Source organism: Mus caroli, unplaced genomic scaffold, assembly GCF_978045245.1.
Source record: "Mus caroli unplaced genomic scaffold, Mus_caroli_1 scaffold_11, whole genome shotgun sequence".
Classification (NCBI taxonomy): domain Eukaryota; kingdom Metazoa; phylum Chordata; class Mammalia; order Rodentia; family Muridae; genus Mus; species Mus caroli.
Genome location: NW_028227266.1, coordinates 19,074,111 through 19,095,028, shown reverse-complemented (window position 1 = coordinate 19,095,028; position 20,918 = coordinate 19,074,111). Strand labels below are relative to the sequence as shown.

Genomic DNA, 20,918 nt, shown 5'->3' with positions numbered 1-20,918 from the left:
CAGCGCGGCCACCAGAGGCTGTGAGCACCCCAAAAGTCGAAGGCAGGTGGTACTGAAATCAGGTCCCGGGTCTCCCTTAACTCCTGGGACTCTGAACCTTGGAGGCGAGGCGCCAGGTAATGGCTGAGGCAGGATTGGGGCGGGGAAACCGAGGCACCCGCCCTCTGCAACTCTGGACTCTGTAGGGCAGGCAGGGAGCCGTGGGCGAAGGCTGGCCCGCGCCGCCTCTTCCCAACTCGTGCAGCCCGGAGCGACCCGCCGCGAATCCGCAGCTCAGTTGGGTAGCACAGCTTGTCCTGGACCCACCGCCAAGGTGAGACTCGCCCGCCAGGCCCTTGCTCTGCCTCCCACGGGGGAGGGGTCTCTGTCTGTTGGGGCCACCCCACTTCCTTCCTGTTCGCCTCTACTGAGAGGTGCGAGTGGGGAATGCAAGGCAAACTCTTCGCTGGGTGACCTGGGGTGAGTCGCTGACCCTCTCTGAGCCTTTATGCAAAGCACGGAACGAGAGATTCCAGAATCCGAGCTTGCAGGGACCGGAGAGGTTGGTGGTGAGTGTTCAAGGAACGAGTCTGGAAAGAATGGGCGGCGTGTGAAGCTAAGGAGGGAGGGGAGGAGGTGGGAAACTGGCCACACCTACCACAGCGCTGGGCTCTGCGGTCAAAACAGCCTGCAGCTGACTGCTGTAGGTGCCAAGGTCAAAAGGCTACAGCCAGCCACGTGGTGTGTGCCTTCTGGTAGTTCCTCAGGCTGGAAACCGGGTGTGGGAAAGGCCATGGAAGAGTGTGGACAGAACTTCCTGGAAAAGGCAGTTATTGCTGCTGTTTATGATGGCGAGGGGGAACTCGGAGACAGTCCCACACTTAGATGACTCCAGATACACAATTTGCACTAGGGATACAGCAGGACTTAAAAAACACAGACGAGACAGGGGGCTGTTACATGGGCGCCACAGAGGAATTATTTAGGCCTGTAATTCCAACACTTGGAAGTGGCTCATCTTTGGCTACCTAGGGAGGAAGTTAGGGATAGCCTGGGCTTCTTGAGACACTGTCTCAAAACAAACAAAGAAAAAAATAATTGGAGTGTATGTCACAGGCAAGCCACTGAGGATCCCATGCTAGAGTCCAGACACCCACCCAGAAAAAGTGACAGCGAGTTACAGATGGCCAAGAGTGTGAGAACACAGATGTTCAGCCTAGAACAGCCTCAGCGCAGTGAACAGTCAAACTCGGGACCTACAGATGCCCAGTACACATTACCATCAGACCCTGGCTGACTGCTGGCTTCGAGAAACTTCTCACGGCTCAGTCTGGCCTGGGTGCCCCCGCCCCAGCCCCATTTCCAGTTCTGGGGAAGTCCAGTGCTCACATGACCCAAGGGGAGGGCTTCTGGACGATCCTCGGAGAAAATGCATCATCTTTCCCAATGATGCACTTCTGCCCCAGAGAATAAAGACTCGGTGATCACCGCTTCTGGTGCAGGAGCTTAATTGCCTCTTGCAGCCTCTCTGACCACCTGTGCTTCCTCCAGGGTGAGTGTCGGAGGAGCGAGGTGGAAGAGGCCTGTGGGGTCCACCTTCCCAGCTCCTCAGCTCCTTGCAGGCCCAATTGCTACTGGTGTGTCTGTGGAACTGACATCTGTAGATGGCTAGGGTGTGTGTGTGTGTGTGTAACTTGAGTTAAGACCAGTCTTATGTCTTTCTTATCTCAGACTTTCTGTTTCCATTTTCCAAACTTCCAATGTAGCTGAGGCTGGCCTTGAACTTCTGGTCCAGTTGTTCCACCTCCATGGTGGTGCCTGAGTTTATAGGCATGCACCGTGAGACCAGGCTCAGTAGGCTAGTCTTTCTTTGCTTGGACCAGGGTCTCGCTCTCTGTCCTCACCAGAGACTCCGGACTCCCTCTCTTCCTCACAGATGGATTCATGGGTGGTGCTGCTGGGCCTCCAAATTATGTGGCTCCCACTCCTGACCCACGGTACAGCTCCCACTCCCACCCTGAGATTTGTGGCTGTGGGCGACTGGGGAGGGGTCCCCAATGCCCCATTCCACACAGCCCGGGAAATGGCCAATGCCAAAGAAATCGCCAGAACCGTGCAGACGATGGGCGCTGACTTCATCATGTCTCTGGGGGACAATTTCTACTTCACTGGAGTGCACGATGCCAGTGACAAGAGGTTCCAGGTATGTGCTCAACAGCAGGGTCAGAGGTGACAGCAGTGAGGTCACTCCACACTGGGACCTTCCTCTGGGGAGGACAGAAGGCAGAAGGACGCCTTCGGGTACCTCAGGCTCCCGATAGTTCCCTTGCCCTTGATTTCTGATTTGGTGGAAGCCGCAGAGTGGCTGTTGACTCCAGAGGAGGGATGCCCTTACTGTCTGTCACAGGAGACCTTTGAGGACGTGTTCTCTGACCGTGCCCTTCGCAACATCCCCTGGTATGTGCTGGCTGGAAACCATGATCACCTTGGCAACGTCTCCGCACAGATTGCATACTCTAAGATCTCCAAGCGCTGGTAAGCCTTCCCTCTTTCCCTGAAGAGACTGTCACTCAGAGACAAAGAGTTCCTTTGGCTTTTGGTTTGTGTGTGTCTGTGTGTGTGTGCGTTAGTTATTGGGGGCCCGGGGGGGGGGGGGGGCACAGCCCATGTGCACAGGCCAGAGGACAGATTATGAAATGTTTTCTCCTTCTCCTGTGTGGCTGCCGGGATGGAGTTTAGGTCATCAGGCAGCGGGCGCTTTTCTCACTGCCCTCAGAAGGTCTGGGTTTGGTTTTGTTTAAACAGGGTATTGTGTAGCCCAGGCTGGCCTTGAACTGGCTATGTAGCCAAGGATAATCTTACTCCTGACCCTGCCGTCTCCAACTCCCAAGGGGTAGGATTTCACACAAACACCCCTACATTCAGCTGCTTGTTTTTGAGATGGGATCTTGTTATGTGGTCTTAGATGGTCTCAAAAATTTAAGATTCTCTTGCCTCAGCCTCCAAAGTATTGAGGTGGCAGATATGTGCCATAGTGCCTAGCCAAAGAAGCCTTTTGAGGCAGAGGAGCTCAGTCAGGAAAGCGCTTGTTAAGCAAACACAAAGACCTGAGGTCAGTCCACAGCCTGTGTAAAAAGCAGCGTGGCAGCACATGCCTGAATCCGTGCTGGGGGCGGGGGGCAGGGACAGAGCATCCTGGGGTTCAGCCGCCAGCCAGCCTAGCCGAATCCGTGACCCCACAGCTCAGTGAGATGCCCTGTCTCAGAAAGCAAGGTTGATCAGAAAGCAAGGTTGAGGGATAAGCGAGCCAAGTGGCTCAGTGGATACAAAAGCACTTGCCTTGTAAACCTAAGGACCCAAGTTCAATCCTGGGAACCCACCATGAAAAGAAAATCCATTACCAAACGTTGTCCTCTGACCCTTACCCACGCATCCTAATAATAAAAAATGGAAACAAACAAACAAACAAAGGAACAAAAAAGTCGGTGGGGTGGTAAGGGAGACAGGAGGATGAAGGGGCTTTCTGGTTTCCAGGCTAGTCTGGGGATGGGATACACGCCAGGGTCAACAAGAGACCTTGTGTTCAGTGAACACAGTAGAAAGTGACAGAGGACACTAAGCCCCCTGTGTGGCTTCCATGGATGTATGGGTGTGTCCACCACACCACACATAAAGAAATACATCAGGAAACTCAAGATGAGTGGGTCTTAAGGAACAACAACTATTGTTCCTGACCTGACCCTGATTTCTGTGCACATGTGCAAACGTGAATATATGTGAATACACACACACTATAAAAAGAGGTCCTTTGCCTCTGGCTTTAATTCCTAGCACCCATGGTAGCTCACAACTAAAAAGAAATGTGTTTAAGATTTTTCTAAAAAAATAAAAACGGGAGGTCCTTTGGCCAGAACCAACTTTAGTGTGTCTCTGCTTAAAATGTTTTGCCCACAACTTCTGTTCCCTCCACAGGAACTTCCCCAGCCCTTACTACCGTTTGCGCTTCAAAATTCCACATACAAACATAACTGTGGCCATCTTTATGCTGGACACAGTGATGCTGTGTGGCAACTCGGATGACTTTGCCAGTCAGCAGCCCAAAATGCCACGAGACCTGGGAGTGGCCCGCACTCAGATGTCCTGGCTCAAAAAGCAGTTGGCAGCAGCCAAGGAGGACTACGTTTTGGTGGCCGGCCACTACCCCATCTGGTCCATCGCTGAACACGGACCCACGCGCTGCCTTGTCAAGAACTTGCGACCATTGTTAGCCACATACGGGGTCACTGCCTACCTGTGTGGACATGACCACAACCTGCAGGTGAGGACTCTGTGGATGGGGAATCGGGCAAGGAATTCTTAACTATACTGCAAGGCGTTACATGGCTGCCCTCTTGTTCAGAGGGGCTCCGCAGAATACTGGATTAGAATCCCCCAGTGAGGGGCTGGGGGCGTGGCTCAGTGGCAGAGCCCCTGCCTAGAATCCCCCAGGGAGGGGCTGGGGGCGTGGCTCAGTGGCAAAGCCCCTGCCTAGAATCCCCCAGGGAGGGGCTGGGGGCGTTGCTCAGTGTCAGAGCCCCTGCCTAGAATCCCCCAGGGAGGGGCTGGGGGCGTGGCTCAGTGGCAGAGCCCCTGCCTAGTGAGGGCTGAGACTGGGACTCAGAGTGCTTGCCTACCAAGCAGGAAGCCATGGATTTCATTCTCAACACCGCCAAAACCAAAAGGGTCCCTAAATGCTAAAGTAACTCCCAGGCGTGCCTTTGAAGTAGGCTCGACTTCAGCAGACCAGGGAAACTGAAGCAAAGAGAGGCTACCCACCTCGGCTATGTAGCCAGGGCTAGACCTATTCCGGACCAACCTTGTATTCTTTGCCCCCAGTATCTTCAGGACGAGAACGGTGTGGGCTATGTGCTGAGTGGGGCCGGCAACTTCATGGATCCCTCTGTGCGACATCAACGAAAGGTCCCCAACGGCTACTTGCGTTTTCACTATGGATCTGAGGACTCCCTGGGCGGCTTCACACATGTGGAGATAAGCCCCAAAGAAATGAGCATCATATATGTGGAAGCCTCTGGAAAATCACTCTTTAAGACCAGCCTCCCAAGGCGACCCAGACCCTGAACACCACAAGCGTCCTGCTTGTCCCCTAACGGGTGTGAGGGAGGAGGCATCTGCAGGCGTGGTGGGTGGGCCCTGTGAGGACCTCACCCACGGCAGCTTCTCTGCCCTGGTACTCTGGCAGAGAGGGAAGGGGAACCAAGGGACTTACTTTCAGGAAAGAAGTAGGCTCACACCAACTGATCCCACAGCCAGGCCCTTTTAGGGTAGAGTTTCTTGAGAACAGGTTTTCCTTTAAGTCAAGAGTCTTACTGTCACTGCTATTCAATAAAACAATGCTTTGTCTCCAGAATGGGTGTGTCATCAAGGTTAAAATGCAGGTGTATGCATATAGGCAGCTGCAGCCCTGTTGGGCTGTTGAAGGTTACCTTGTGGGGGGTCTGCTCTCTCCTTCCACCATGTGGGACCCAGGGATCACACACAACAGGTTCCACTTGATGGCAGGTCCCATTATTACCTGCTAAGCCATCTCTCCAGCCCTCCCTTCTATCTTAGTCCAATACATAGCCAACTAACTTTTTGTTTGTTTGTTTGTTTTTCGAGACAGGGTTTCTCTGTATAGCCCTGGCTGTCCTGGAACTCACTTTGTAGACCAGGCTGGCCTCATTAGCCCTCCTTCCTCAGCTGTGAGCCTGAGAATCCAGGAGCTGTGGAGTCCAGGCCTCCTGCGTGCTATACAATCACTCTGCCGTTGAGCTACATTCTTAACCTTTGTTTTGTTTTGTTTTGGTTTTTTTTTTGAAGCTACACGAGGGTCTCATGTAGCACAGGCTGGCCTTGAACTCAGATCCTCCTGTCTCTGTTCCATACACCCACCTCCCGCCACTGAGATTATAGGCAACTACCATCATCTGCCTAGCTGCAGATATGATTTTCCCAGGCACACAGGAGAGTGAAACAGGAGGGCCATTTGGATCCAGAACTCCCAGGCCAGCCTGGCAGCTTAGCAAGGTCCTGCTGAAAATGAACAGCCGGCTTGGTGTTGCATCCTTTAATTCTATCCATGAGAAGATAGAGACAGGCTTATCTCTGTGAGCTCTGGACCATGGTCTGTCTACACACCGAGGTTCAGGCCAGCTCATGCTACATGGTGAGCCCCTGTCTCAAAAACCGAATGAATGTATCGGTCAATCAGTTACCATTAGAAGGAAGGACATAGCGAGCCTTCCAAGTTCCTGTCTGTGGCCGTCCTCGTCCCCCCTCAGTCAGAGCCCGCCCCTCCACATCCTCACTTCCCTGTTCTCTTTGCTTGTTTGAGACAAGGACTCATAAAGTTTGTGTGCTCAGACTTGTTATATAGCAGAAATGACCTTGGCTCCTCTACTTCAGTCCCTGAGGGCTGGAGATAGAGCTTTTCCACAGCACACTGGTTTCTGTGGTGCTGAGGCTAGAACCTGGGGCCTCACGGATGTTAGGCAAGCACCTGACCAACAAGGGTGCATTTCTATCCCAGTTTTAATTTTTTTTATTATTATTAAATATTATTTTTAATGATGTGTGTGTGTGCGCCTGCTCATCTATGTGTACTGTGTACTTGAAGTTTCCGACAAAGGCCAGAAGAGGGTGTTGGGTCCCCCCCCCCACGCCACCCCCAGGGCTGGAATCACAAGCAGTTGTCAGCCACCAAGTAGTTCACTAAGTAGCCAAGGGTGAGTTTGAATTCCTGACTGTCCTCCCTCCATCTCATGAGGGCCAGAACAGCAGATACACCACCACAGAAGGCTCCAAGGTATAGGGACTTTGGAGAATTAAACTGAGGGATTTGAGACTCTAAGCATACAGTTTACCACAGAGCACTGGGTTCCTCTCACACTGAGGGCGGAATCCAGACATTTTGAACACCCTTTCAAACACCCTACCACTAAGCTACACCCCGGACACTCTGTTCCCTGTCTTCTCCTTTGCTATCCGCCCTCAGCACCACATTCTTCACAGGTATGAACACGGCTCTATTCAAGGTCCCTCTACTTGACCACAGCTCGGCACAGGTTAGTCTCACAACATTAACTTTCAACCATTTCAATACGGAGCTGGGAATATTCATACATTCAAAGATGTAAAATTTATAGGAAAGTGCAGCAGGGCTTAGTGGTGCAAACATAATCCCAGGAGACAGGAAGTCAAAGGTCAAGGTTATCCTCTGAAACATAGTAAGTCTGAGGTCAGCCTGGGCTACATGACACCCTGTCTTAGAATATATGTGTGAGTCGGGAGTGGTAGCACATGACTTTAATCCCAGTACCAGGAAGGCAGAGGCAGGTGGATTTCTGTGAGTTTGAGGTAAGCTTGGTCTATACGGCAAGCTCCAGGACAGCCAGGACTACACAGAGAGCTCCTGTGTCAAAAACACCAAAAAGTGAAAATAAGAAAAATCTGTGGCTGGGGATATAGCACATTTGCTAGGTATGCACAAAGCCCTGGGCTCCATTGCAGAACTAGATAAAACCAGCTGGCTGAGTGGGTGTGCACGCCTGTTGTCCTAGGGAAAACAACAACCAAGGGACCATCTAGGTAGAAGTGCTCCCTGCTCCTGGGCTGGAGAGATGGCTCAGTGGTTAAGAGCGTTGGCTGCTCTGCCAGAGGACTCAGGTTCAATTCCTAGCACCCACATGGCAGCTCACAACTGCTTGTAACTCTAGACCTAGGGGATCAACACTCTCTTCTGGCCTCCACAGGCACCTGGCGTGGGCATGGTACACAGAAATACATACAGATGGGGGCTGGAGAGAGCACTGACTGCTCTTCCAGAGGTCCTGAGTTCAATTCCCTGCAACCACATGGTGGCCCACAACCATCTGTAATGAGATCCAATGCTCTCTTCTGGAGATCTGAAGACAGCAACAGTGTACTCATATACATAAACTAAATCTTTTTAAAAATACATACAGGCAAAACATCCATGTGCATAAAATAAACATATAAAAATTTGTAAAAACTGCTTGTCACACAGCCTGGTGACCTGAGTCATGGCCACAAGGTGGAAGGAAAGAACTGAGTCCTGCAAATGTCCTGTGACCTCCACACTCTGTGACACATGCACGCCCCCTCCACACAAATAAATATGATAAAAAAATTAAGGCAATGTAAATATTAAAATAAAATAGAAAATTAAAAAGTGTTCCCTTCTCCAAGTCTGCCCCTTTCCTTCCTTCTGTCCTGACAGGAAACATCCCTTCCTGTTCATCTCATAACCATTCTCTCTCCTTCTCCCTCCTTCCCTCTGTCCCTCCCTCCCTGTCCCCATAGAAAGAGGGTCTCACTGTCTGCCATGCAGCCCGGGCTGGGCCTCCAGCTCCACCCTCCTGCCCCAGCCTCACAAGCTTTGACTACAAGTGTGTGTCACTCTGCCCAGTTTCTTTTGTACCTTTTCTTACAAAAACCAAAGCAAACCAGAACATGTTTTTTTTTCTTACCCACTGAACCACACCTTGTTTTTTAAGCCTTCCTTTTTTTTCAAAGCCCACCTTTTTTTGACGTGTAATTCACACAGATAATTCAAACTCATCAAATGTACAGTTTTACAAGAGTGAGCACACATGCTTGCGTGTGTCTGTGCATGCACGACTATACGCATGCATGCCTGTATGTGCAAGCATGAGTACATCAAAGCAGAGCCTTGAGAACACTAAGTACCCACAGTATCCTAACCACGCCCCTAGCCAGCTGGCCTAAACTGCTTTTTTTTTTTTTTTAAGATATCTGTATTTGCATGTGGTTCTTGGTCCCTGTCGCCCTTTAATTTTTTTTTTTTTGTCTCCCAAGACCTCAGATCAGAGGCCTGTGCCAGCTACACCCAGTTTATGAGGTACTGGGGATCAGATCAAACCCAGGACTTCATGCAAGTACTACACCAACCTCTCTGATAAGTTTTGGCAAAGTCATAAACCCACCACATGTGACCCTGTGGGGAAATACGGATCAGCAAAGAGAGCCTTAGCCTAATCCCCTAAAGACGGGCTTGGGGTGTGGCTTAGTGGCAGAGCTCCTGCCTTGAATCCCCCAGTAAGGGCTGGGGATGTGGTCCACCTAGGTCACCTGCCTAGCATCTGTGAGTTCCTGGGTTCCATCCCTAATCCCAAACACACAGACTTTTCATTAGCCAAAAAACTTCCTTTCGAAAATAATGGTTGTACGTTCTAGGATTAACACCTGAGATCTGCCCCAGCAGCATTAGGAGAGCTCCGGAGATCTTTCTTTTAGTTCAGAGGCAGGGACCTGATCCTGAACTTCTAACCCTCCGTCTATCAAGGATCTCTGTCTATCAAGGCGGCTTGCAGTCGATGTTGCAATCTGCCTGCAGACAGAACTGCAATGGCTGTCCTGTGTACTCACATCCTGTGTTCAGACTTGCTTCTGGATAAACTGGATTTGCTCCTGGGAGAACCACTGTCATTGTAGCTTCTGTTTGATGGCATTGGGAATGAACTCCAGAGCCTCACCCAGTGTGGGCAAGCGCTCTGCTCATAAGTGACCCTCCCTGTCCCACATGGAGTGAATACAGAGCCTGGTGGTGGTGCACACCTTCAATGTCAGCACTCAAGACAGAGGCAGGTGGGTCTCTGTGAGTTCAAGACTAGCCTGGTCTACATAGTGCATTTCAGGGCTATAGTGAGACTATATTTCAAGAAGAAAGAAAAAGAATAAGAGAGGGAGACAGACAGAGGTAGAAAGGAAAGAGAATAAACACAAATAGCTAGCTGGTCTGACAACTACCGGGAGCCCAGTTCCCTTCTAGGGGGGGAATTGAGTAACATTTACCCGCATTCACATTTGCCTAAACCATTGCTGTGAGGAAAGTCACACAAACCACTCTCTTGAGAGCTTCAGCTGTCACACCAGGAATGACAGAAAGGGGTGCTGGGCTGTTTTCTGCCTGGCTGAGTCAAGTGGCAACTGACAGCACTTCATCCATCAGAGTCACACGGCAACTGACAGCACTTCATCGACGTTTTCTCCACAGAGAGGAGCATGGCAGACGAGCTACCATGTGCTACCCTGAACCTCAGACACAGTTACTGTTATGGTTAAGAAAGGGATCATGGGGCTGGGGCAATGGCTCAGGGGGTAAAGGTGATTGCAGCCAAGCCTGACGACCCAGATTCCATGCCTGGAACAGACACGGTGGAGAGGGAACTAACTTACAAAATTGTATTCTGACCTTCGCTAATATCCAACTCCCTCCTATCCCTCCTGATAAAACACATATTTTGACGGTTTGTTAGTTCATTTGCTTGTTTGTTTAAAAAAGCAGTTTTTGCAGTTGTCTGCCTCCACAGCTTCATCTGACTAGACTTTTTCTGATCCCCTGAAGGCATCCAACCCCACACAGCTGCTGGCAGCCTCCTTTCCTGATCCTGCCTGCCTTCCTGAACCTAAAATAAAAAGCTCATCTTTCCTTCACCTTCCTCCTTGGCAGCTGCTGAGAGGCGCTTTCTTTTCTTTCTTTCTTTTTTTAAAGATCACTGTAGCTGTCTTCAGACACTCCAGAAGAGGGCGTCAGATTTTGTTACGGATGGTTGTGAGCCACCACGTGGTTGCTGGGACCTTTGGAAGAGCAGTCAGTGCTCTTAACCACTGAGCCATTTCTCCAGCCCCGAGAGGCGCTTTCTTACAGCTTGCTTGCTCTGTTATTTTTCTCTCAGACTCTATAAACTGTTCCTTGAGCTGAGATGGATGGATGGATGGATGGTTGGATGGATGGATGGATGGATGGACGGACGGACGGACGGACAGACAGACAGACAGATCCTTCTTTGTTCAAGGCAGGCTTTCTCTCTTTCTCTATATAGCCTGGCTGTCCTGGAACTAGCTCTGTAGACCAGCCTGGCCTCCTGAGTGCTGGGATTACAGGCTGCGGCACCACTGCCCGAGATGGCAGGTTTTAGTGTGATAGCTCATGTCTGTAATTCTAACACTTGGGAGGCTTATGTAGGAAGATCACTATGAGTCTGAGGACAACCTGGGCTACAAAAGGAATTCCAGGTTAGCCTGGGCTGCAGTGGATCCTTGCATCAATGTCACATTAAGGAGAAAGTAGAAAGAAACTAGTCTTGATTATTTTGACCAACGTTAAGCCCAAATTTGAATTCTCCATGTTTCTCTCTGTGCTATACACGTGTGTGTAGTCTGGCTACTGGCTGGTCGGTAGTCTGCCTGCTGTGTGTGTCTGATCTGTCCCTGTTGTCTGTGCCTGTCTGTTGTGTCTGTCCCAAACAAGGGTCTCTGTTCTGCATGTATTGAACAGCACAGAAGACTTGGCATGGGAAAGGAAGCGGGGTTCTGTAGGGAAATGGCTTGCAGAGTTTGCAAGGGGAGTTACTTTGCCAGCTTCAGTTACCTAGACTGGCACCAAACACCACACTGATGTGACCAGTCTGTGTCCTCAAGTGGCTTCCAACACTCACAGGATGTTTGTTTTGTTTAAGATTGCTTTCAACCCACTGGCTGCTTTCAGTAAATGATTACCACATGGCACACACATATCACATATACATACACACATACCACACATACACTACACATACACTTACACCATACCACACACACACACTGAGTTAATGTAAAAAAGAAAAAAAAAAGAGGTTAAAGGGCAGAGTGGCATGTCTGTAACCAGCCTAGGATATATGACACCCTGTCCTTAAAAAGAAATCACTTCTGACCCTGACCCTTGAGGCAAAGTCTAGACTCATCCTTGTTTCTCATAGGACATTACGGAGGCCCACACAATTCTCAGCATCATGTTTGTTCTGGTTTGCTCTCGACTGTGGTGATAAACGGCTCTGACCAAGAACAACATGAGGAGAAAAGGGTTTATAAGACTTGTACTTCCAGATCTCACTCCATCACTGAGGGAAGTCAGCACAGGAACTCAAGGCAGGAACGGAGGTAGAAGCTGTTAAACGATGCTGCACATGGGTTGCTCTCCATGGCGCTGTCATCCACCTAGGACCATCTGCCCAGGGCTGGCACCACCCACAGTAGGCTGGGTCCTCTCACATCGATCACGAAGAAAGTGTCCCACAGGCTTGCCTACTGGATAGTCTGATGGAGACATTTCTCAATTGAGGTTCCCTGTCCCCAGATGACCCTAGTTGTGTGTCAAGTTGAAAAAAAAAAAAACCCACATACCCAACACAGGTTGCCAACTAGCTGTGACTACAGCTTGGCCCTGCTCAACTATCTTGGAAATTCACAGCCACCAAGCCTCTTCCCACTGATTCAGAGGCTCCTGGCAGTCGGAGCTCTGAATCAGCAGTCAGCTTCACCCAGTGTCCCTTTTCCCAGAGTCTAGAAAGGAGAAGTGACAAAGTAAATGTCACATGCAGAATGCAAAACAAGTTCCCCTGTCCAGCTAAGCACCAAATGCTACAAAGATTTCTCAGAGACACGGAGAGAACACTGGAGGCTGTGCCATGCCCGCAGATGGACTTCTGTCCAGCTGAGGTGACAGTAGCTACCGCTTGCTGGTTTTGAGATCAATGTTGTTTGTCCCCTGCACTTGACGTGAAACCCAGGGCCCTGTGCATGCTAAGCAAACACTCGACCACACAATCCACAGTCCCTGGGTGCTTTTTCTTAGATATGATCTCACCATGTAAACCAGCCTGGCCTCAGACTCACAGAGCTCTGTCTGCCTCTGCTTCTTTGGTGTTGTGTGCTACCACAACCAGTTTATTACTACTGGTGTGTGTGTGTGTGCACATATACCATGACACACACACGGAAGCCAGAGAACTACTTGGAGGGACTGGTTTTTCTTCTTCCACTATGGACTCTGGGTATTGAACTCGAGTCACCTAGCTTGCAGGGCAATCATGGTTACCTTGTGAGCTGTCTCTCCACCCTATGGTTGGCTTTTTGAGACAAGAATTCACTTCACTGTATAGCTTGGGTTTTTCTGGAGACCACTGTGAAGTTAGGCTGGTCTCTGGTCTATGCAGATTTCTCTTGTTTCCCAATCCTGAGTGTAGAGATTAAAGGGTTGATTTACCATGCCTATCTTTGACTTTTTGGGGGGGACGGGGGGGGGGGGACGACGACTGGAGCTAAGTTGCCCAGGCTGACCTTGAGCTGTTTAGCCTCTTGCTTCAGCCTCCATAGAGGCTGGCATGACAACCTACAACAAGCCAGGCTAAGACATCGGACTGTTTATTTTAATTCTGTGATTTTATTTATTTTGACTCGAGGCATGATGGCTGGCCAAGTCTTTGTGGTTAGGAGTCAAAAGCATGGCATGGTTGAACACACCTGTAATCCCAGCTCAGGAGGCTGAGATAGGAGGATTTCACTGAGTCAGAGATCAGAATGGGCTATAGAGAGAGACCCTGTGATTGGCTGCCCCAAGCCCCTTGCTGCCAGTCTTCCGAGTCGCCGCAGACCATGCCCTTGAATTGTGAGCCAGAAGAAACTCGTCCTCTCTCACGTGGCTGCAGGCAAGATATTTCATCAAGTCGGCAAGCCACAGGGTAACATGCGTGGACTGGTCTTATCCCACGTGCATTTGTGGTTTTGTTTTTGTTTTGTTTTTTTGTGAGCCTCCCACTGTTGCCAAGGCTAGCTTTGAATTATTCACATAGCCCAGGCTGGTTAAGAACTAGCAGAGATCTTGTTTCTGCCTTCTGAGGACTGGGATTTAAGGCCTGAACCACTACACTCCTGTGTGAATAGAAGCTGCCAACCAGAAATGGTCTTCAGAAAAGGCAGTTCCAAGGATGGCACTGCCCCCTATAGGGCATTCTCTTTAAAGCATACGAAACGTGTGACACAGCTAAGCACTTGCCGTGTGTGTGTGTGTGTGTGTGTGTGTGTGTGTGTGTGTGTGTGTGTGTGTGTGTGTGTGTGTTAAGAATTGCCTTTACCTGCTGAGCCATCTTGCTGGTCAGAGCCTTTAATTAAGAAAAGAAGTATGTACTCAAGCAGGTATGTTTGTGAGGGTCTGCATGTGAAAGCCAGACCCTCACATCTCTCCATCTTACATATTGATGTAAGGCAGGGTCTCTTGAACCCAGAACTCACCTCATCTGGCTAGTCACCGTGCCCTGGGGATCCTCTGTCTCCTGCAGGCTTGAATTACAAGCGGGTAACCAAGCCTACCTGGCTTTTCTGTAGATGCTAGGGATTCAAGCTCCTGTCTTCACGCTTACCTGGCAAGCATGCTGGAGGCCTATATAAGGACCCTGGAAGAAGGAAGGCTCACTTTTCTTCGCCTGCTTGCATTTACTTGCCAGTACGTCTGTTGGAACCTATTTCTACCGTAGACCAGCTGAACCAACTGGCCTCGTGGGACTGAGCAACTAACTACTAGATTCTTGGACTTCCCATTCACAGCTGACCATCGTTCGGGTAGTTGGACAGACTGTTCGGGTAGTAACAGTACAGACTTTTTTTTTTTTTTTTTTTAAAGATTTATTTATTTATTACATGTAAGTACACTGTAGCTGTCTTCAGACACTCCAGAAGAGGGCGCCAGATCTCGTTATGGATGGTTGTGAGCCACCATGTGGTTGCTGGGATTAGAACTCTGGACCTTCGGAAGAGCAGTCGGGTGCTCTTACCATCTCGCCAGCCCCCAGTACAGACTGTTAAGTCATCACAACAAATCCCCTCAATATAGAGACATTCCATAAGTTCTGTGACTGTAGAGAACTCTCACTAATACAATGTATTTTGACCATTAAACCCCCTTACTCGGTTCTCCTGTCTCTCACTCCCGCTGATCGATCCCCTTCCTCTTCCAACTCGTCTCTTCTAGGGCTAGGATATTGGAGTGAGCATGAAGGGTAGGAAAATCTAGGGTTTCAAGGAGGTAAGACAAGTGAGACGAATCCAGGAAGATGATTACAGGTGACGACCTCAACCAGGATGAGTACAGGTGGAGCCAATGCTCCTTGCGACTGGATCACGGACACCCCTTGGATTTTGCTCGAGATTGAGCAGGACGGTGGCGCATGCGCTGTAACAATTGCGCTGAGCCAGGTAGTTGGAGGCGGGGTCTATACGCGCATTTACTTGGTTAAGGAGTGGGCGGGAAACCCAAAGCGATATTTCCGCTTCCGTTAGGGGCCGGAAGTTAGCGTCTCCTGGGTGAAGCGGCCTTGGCTGAGAGGCAGGGCTGGTACAAGTAAGTGTAGGGTCTCGCGGGCGGGCGTTGGGCTGGGCGGACCGGCGCTCTTCTCTAGATCACCCGCAGGGCGTAGAGCTGAGGCCGGGGCATGGCTTTGAGGACGGCCTCGTGGGGAGCCTGACCCCTGGATCCCTGCAGCTGGGCGAGCGGGCGGCGCCACCGAAGCCTGGGTGAGGCGGACGCCGTCGCTCCTCCGCCCAGATCCCTTCCCGCCGTCCCAGTCGCCTCGGGACACCATGGCTCGTTCTCAGGCTGCGGTTTGCCGGTGGGATTCTGGGGCCCCACAGAGACAGATTCGGGGCAATTCACTGATTTGTTCAACAAGTAGTTATTAAGTGCCTAAGGTATACCAAGCAGTGTGCGTCCTGGGGATACAGCAGTGACCAAGTGAAATCCTTCCTCAGAGATTGATGGGCTGGGGTGGCAGACGCCGGAGGAGCTTTGAGGAGTTTTAAGGTGATCGTGAGTTTGTTTTGGATGCTCTGTGTGTGTGTGTGTGCGCGCGCGCGCGCGCGCGTGAGAGAGAGAGAGAAAGAGAGAGAGAGAGAGAGAGAGAGACAGACAGAAGACAGCTTATAGGAGTGGGCGAGAGAGAGAGAGAGAGAGAGAGAGAGAGACAGAAGACAGCTTATAGGAGTGGGCTCTCTTCACCGTGAGAACCCAGGGAATTGAACTCAGGTTATCAGGCTTGGCAGCCAGCATCTTCACCTGCCAAGCCATCTTTCTTGCCCTATTTTGAAAGTGTTAGAAATCTTTTGTCCTACATTTTTTCCTATATGTGTAGAATATGTACAGAAGTTAGTGGACAACTTGCGAAATACATCCTCTCTTTCCACCTTTACGTGGGTTAGGGTTCCAAATTCAGCCTTTTAGGCTTGTCAGCAGTGCCGGTAGCAGCTGAGACAGGATCAGCTAAGATGTCCCACCTGCGATTCCGTTGTAGCTAGCTGGTTGCCAGGACCAGATGGGAGGGGACGCAAACACATCCACCTAGACAATTGACAGCTGGGCTCGGGACCAGGCTGCGCTTCACCGTGAGGGTCTGGCCTTTCCTTTTGTGTGTCTCACACTTTGTCTGCGTTGCTCCCGGAGCTTCAGCCATTCTTTCTGAAGTAAAATGATGGGAAAACCCTTCATCTGGCTCAGACTCTTCCTGGCTGTCTTGTCATCAAAGCTGCCTTTTGTCACCTGGAATGACTCCAGAAGAGGTCTTTCCTGATCTCCTTCTCCCAAAGTAGCCCCAGCTCAGAGATTTGTTTTTCGCTCTAATAGCCTCATAGAAATAGGATTCATCCAGTTACAAGTTTTCTCAAGAGCCTGACATCTGTAACTATTAGTACAGATATATTAAAGATTTATTTATTTTTGTCTTCTGCGTCTGCGATATCTGGATCCAGGGTATCTGATATGTGACCTCAAAACCCACAGGTTGAGGACCTCTGCCCTAGAGCCTTATCCATGCATGGCTACTATCAGCTGAATTCATCCAGTTAGCGTGTTCCTGTTGCCAGATGGTGGTGGCACACGCCTTTAATCCCAGCCCAGGAGAGACAGAGGCAGGTGGATGATAAACTTGGATCTCTGAGTTCAGCCTGGTCCAGCCTAGTCTACAGAGTGAGTTCTAGGACAGCCAGGGCTACACAGAGAAACCCTGTCGAGTTTTCATGTTAAGACTTGTAAACCTGCCGGGCCGTGGTGGCGCACGCCTTTAATCCCAGCACTTGGGAGGCAGAGGCAGGCAGATTTCTGAGTTCGAGGCCAGCCTGGTCTACAAAGTGAGTTCCAGGACAGCCAGGGCTATACAGAGAAATCCTGTCTTGAAAAAGCAAAAAAACTGTAAACCTTTATTAACATGGATTTTTAATTTTTTTATCATATATAGAGAGATAGACGATTTGCCTGCATGTATGTCTGTGTACTTCCTTTGTTTTGTTTTGTCTTGTTTTAGACAGTAGATTTAAATTTGTTTTGTTGCCTACACTGGCCTCCAGCTTTCAGTGATCTGAAGTGCTAGGAGTTGCAGAGTGGGGTGGGCTAGCTCAGACTAGACTCCAACTTGAGATGTGCTGAGAGTTGCAGTGTGGGGTGGGCTAGCTCAGACTAGACTCCAACTGAGATGAGTTTTCCACTCTCCTCCCTGAGCCTCCTGGGTTCTAGAACTTCTGGCGTATGCTAACATGCTGGCGTTTTCCAGTTCTCTCTAGTGCAAAAGCCAAGTGCGATGGCACATGTGTGCCTTTAATCCCAGGCAGAGGCTGCCAGGTCTCTTGAGTTTGAGGCGAGCCTGTTCTGCATAGTTAATTCCTGGTCAATCAGAGTTATACAGTGAGACCCTGTTTCAATAAATAAATAGCTAAGTGTGGTGCTGCGTCCCTTTAGTCTCCACACATGGACAGTAGAGGCAGGTCTACAGGTGAGTACCAGATCAGCCCTGGACTATAGTGAGACTGTCTCGTGGGGGGTGGGGCAGTAATTGAAAGTCTGTATTTGGTCAGGGGAGGGACACGTCCTATGTCATGCATGTGAACGTCAGAGAACAGAATTTGGGGAGTCTGTCCTCATCTTTCATCTTGTTTCTGGCCCATCCCCATATAGTCCAGGCTAACCGGTTCCAGCGGGGTCCCAGACAATCCTTCCTGTCTCTGCCTCCCACCTCCATGTGAGAATGCCAGGGTTTCAGATTTGAGCCACTATGCTGGGCCTTGTATAGGTTTCTGGAATTGAACTAGGGTGGTTGTGTTGTCATGGTTTGTACTAAGCTATCTTTCTGCCCTTGACGTCATCTTTAGTCACTCTTGGGACTTAATTCCCTCACCCCTGAACAGCATGCATCATTATGTCAGCACCCCCTCTCTGTCCCTGGTTTCTCTCCAGCCAGCTGCCCACCCCTACCATCCTGACACCCTGAGCACAGGTCGTAAGTGACCTACTTAATGATGAACAGGAAGTTGGAAACCAAGGTTAAAGGCTGCTCTTGGTCCTGTTGCCCAGGGTGTACACAGGGACTGTTGTGCCTAGGCCCAGGAGCCTGGGTGACGACAGAGTATACATCTTCCCCTCTCCACAGACCACTGCTGGTTGCCTCTGGCCTGCTTCTAGAGGATAGAGGTAGAGAGTGGCCAGCTGCTGCCAGCATCTGACCCCTGTCCTCTGCACCACAGGTTTTATTCCCTCTGCAGTTATGGGACGAAGGAAGTCCAAACGGAAGCCGCCCCCCAAGAAGAAGATGACAGGCACCCTGGAGACCCAGTTCACCTGCCCTTTCTGCAACCACGAGAAGTCTTGTGATGTGAAAATGTGAGTGGGTGTTCAGGGTGGGCATCCAGGCTCCTCCCTTGCTCCCCCTGGGCCTTCCTGCTGGTGGGGTCACCTCTAGAGGCTCAGGGCTCGCTTCTCATGCATACCTACACCTTGTCTCACTGCAGGGACCGTGCTCGAAACACTGGAGTCATCTCCTGTACTGTGTGCCTAGAGGAATTCCAGACACCCATCACATACCTGTCAGAACCAGTGGATGTGTACAGCGACTGGATAGATGCCTGCGAGGCAGCCAATCAGTAGCGAAGTCAGGGACCTGCTCCTCCACAGCCCCCATCTGGCTACCAATCCAGAGACGTTCCAGGGCTGGGACAGCCCGCCCTCTACAGATGGGATGGATGTGAGTGAGTAGATGTTGTGGCTGCAGATGTGACTGTAGGGATGGAGGCGAGAGACACCGGGTCTCACCAAGCAGCCCAGGGTGGCTTCACGGAACCCTGAGCCTCAGGTGACTCTGCAAGCCTTTGAGTTGCTCCCATCTTCAGCCCCCACCCTGCCCCCACACTTCAGGCTCCTGTCTTCTCTGGTGACGGTTCCTGACATCCAGGCAAGGAATAGCTGTGGGACCTCCAGTCTCCTCAGCCACCTCACCAGCACCTTGCCCTCGGGACCTAGACTTTCTGTCCTTCCCAGTCTCCTAGTGCTTGTGGTCTGGGGGTTGAGGCTACTGGCCACCCAGGTCCCCTGGCTGGGCTTGGCTGGGGAACACCATTTTCTTGGTTTGCCTTTGTAGAAAAGGTAGGGGCTAGTTGGGGTACAGCTGTCATTCATTCATGAGCCCATCAATAAAACAGTGTGTATCCCCCCTGCCGCTGTACTTTCTTGGGTCGTGAGGTAGCTCCAGTATCAGAAGGGGAGGGAGGACTCTATGATGTATGGTCCGCTCAGTTTTTCTTGGTTGGTTGGTTGCTTGGTTGGTTGGTTGGCTTAGTTTTGGTTTGAGGGGTAAGGTGACACAGGACCAGGTTGGCCTCTGTGGACCAGGTTGGCCTCGTGCTCAGAGATCAGCTTGCCTGCCCAAGTGTTGAGATGAAAGGTGTGAGCCACCATACCCAACCAGTGGTAGTGTTTAAGACAAGATCTCACTGTGCAGCCCAGAATAGTCTCAAGTTGATCCTTCTGCCCCAGCTTCTAAATGGCAGAATTACAGAGATATTAGACCACTTCAGACACTGCGCAGTTGGATGACTCTGGGTATGGAGGACACCAGTGAACCAGACGGGCATCTGGCTTTGTATGTACAGCAGCAGTAAACGATAGACATGGGTAGGGAGACAGTTCAGTAACCAGACGGGCATCTGGCTTTGTATGTACAGCAGCAGTAAACGATAGACATGGGTAGGGAGACAGTTCAGTAAGTAGAGCCTTTGCCAACAAACGTGAAGACTATAGCTGATCCCCAGAAACCACATGAAAAGGCTGGGGATGGCTGCGTGTGCTTGTAACCCCAGTGCCGAGGCTGCAGAAACAGCAGATCCCTGGGGCTCCCCACCAGACAGCCTCGTCTAGTTGGCTAGTTCCTGGCCAGAGAGAGACCCTGCCTCAGAGAAGAATGGCTGTGCTGGGCGTAGGAGCACACACTGTGAAAGGTTGGGGTGTTACTCTAATTACACAGAGGTGTGTGAGCAGGTGCCTGAGGAGGGAAGGCATCGGATCTCCTGGAGCATTGTGGGAGACCTGGTGTGAGTGCTAAGAACTGAACTCAGCTCCTCTGGAAGAACAGCAAGTGCTCTCAACCACCAGGCCAGTTTTCAACACTCAGGAGGAGACAGATAGGGAAATGTGCATTTGAGGCAGGTGTGGTCTACATAGCAAGGTCTGGGCCAGCCAAAGCTGCACAGTGAGAGAGTTCAAGACCAGCCTGGTCTACAGAGTGAGTTTCAGCACAGCCAGGGCTACACAGAGAAACCCTGTCTCGAAAAACCAAAAAAATAAAAAATAAAGAGAAAGTCAGATGGCCCAGCCTGATGCTGTGAATTCAGTCGCCAGGACCCTCATGGTGACTTCTGAAAGTTGTTCTCTGACCTCCACATATTCCCGGTAGCACACAAACACCCCCTTGCCCCATGCATCACACACAAAATAATAACAAAATTGTTTTAAGTCACAAAAACTAGGCCAACGAAATGTCTCAGCTGGCTGGTGTTTGCTGTGTCAGCTTGACAACCTAAGCTGTGTCCTCAAGCCCCACGCTGTGCGTGGGCTGAGAGAACCAACCTCTGGGGTCCTCTGAGCATGCATGCTCTGTGGCGCCCACACTAAAGAAAGATTAAGGTTTTGTACACATTTTGGGAAGGATTTTATGTGTGATGACATTTTGTCTGGTTGTCTGTGCCACGTGCTCGCAGTGCTGAGGAGTCCAGAAGCGACTCGGATCTCCTGG

General features: G+C 50.6%; 2 protein-coding genes across 5 annotated transcripts; both read left to right on the top strand.

Annotated features, from left to right (window-relative positions):
- Positions 1-165: 165 nt before the first annotated feature.
- Positions 166-5,386, top strand: Acp5 (acid phosphatase 5, tartrate resistant). Of its 2 annotated transcripts, none has more exons than XM_021172205.3 (5): positions 166-313; positions 1,916-2,182; positions 2,387-2,514; positions 3,952-4,297; positions 4,855-5,386. In XM_021172205.3, exons 2-5 carry the CDS (start codon positions 1,916-1,918, stop codon positions 5,095-5,097), a joined length of 984 nt encoding a protein of 327 aa, XP_021027864.1. In that variant the 5' UTR covers positions 166-313; the 3' UTR covers positions 5,098-5,386. The 2 variants fall into 2 exon arrangements, with proteins under 2 accessions (XP_021027864.1, XP_021027865.1); XM_021172206.3 differs by lacking the exon at positions 166-313 and adding an exon at positions 1,430-1,531.
- A 9,735-nt stretch (positions 5,387-15,121) lies between these two features.
- Elof1 (elongation factor 1) lies at positions 15,122-19,342 on the top strand. 3 transcript variants are annotated; one of them, XM_021172449.2, is made up of 3 exons: positions 15,122-15,214; positions 18,379-18,514; positions 18,643-19,342. In XM_021172449.2, exons 2-3 carry the CDS (start codon positions 18,399-18,401, stop codon positions 18,776-18,778), a joined length of 252 nt encoding a protein of 83 aa, XP_021028108.1. In that variant the 5' UTR covers positions 15,122-15,214; positions 18,379-18,398; the 3' UTR covers positions 18,779-19,342. The 3 variants fall into 3 exon arrangements, with proteins under 3 accessions (XP_021028108.1, XP_021028109.1, XP_085700607.1); XM_021172450.3 differs by lacking the exon at positions 15,122-15,214 and adding an exon at positions 15,221-15,387; XM_085844481.1 differs by lacking the exon at positions 15,122-15,214 and adding an exon at positions 15,221-15,482.
- Positions 19,343-20,918: the final 1,576 nt, after the last annotated feature.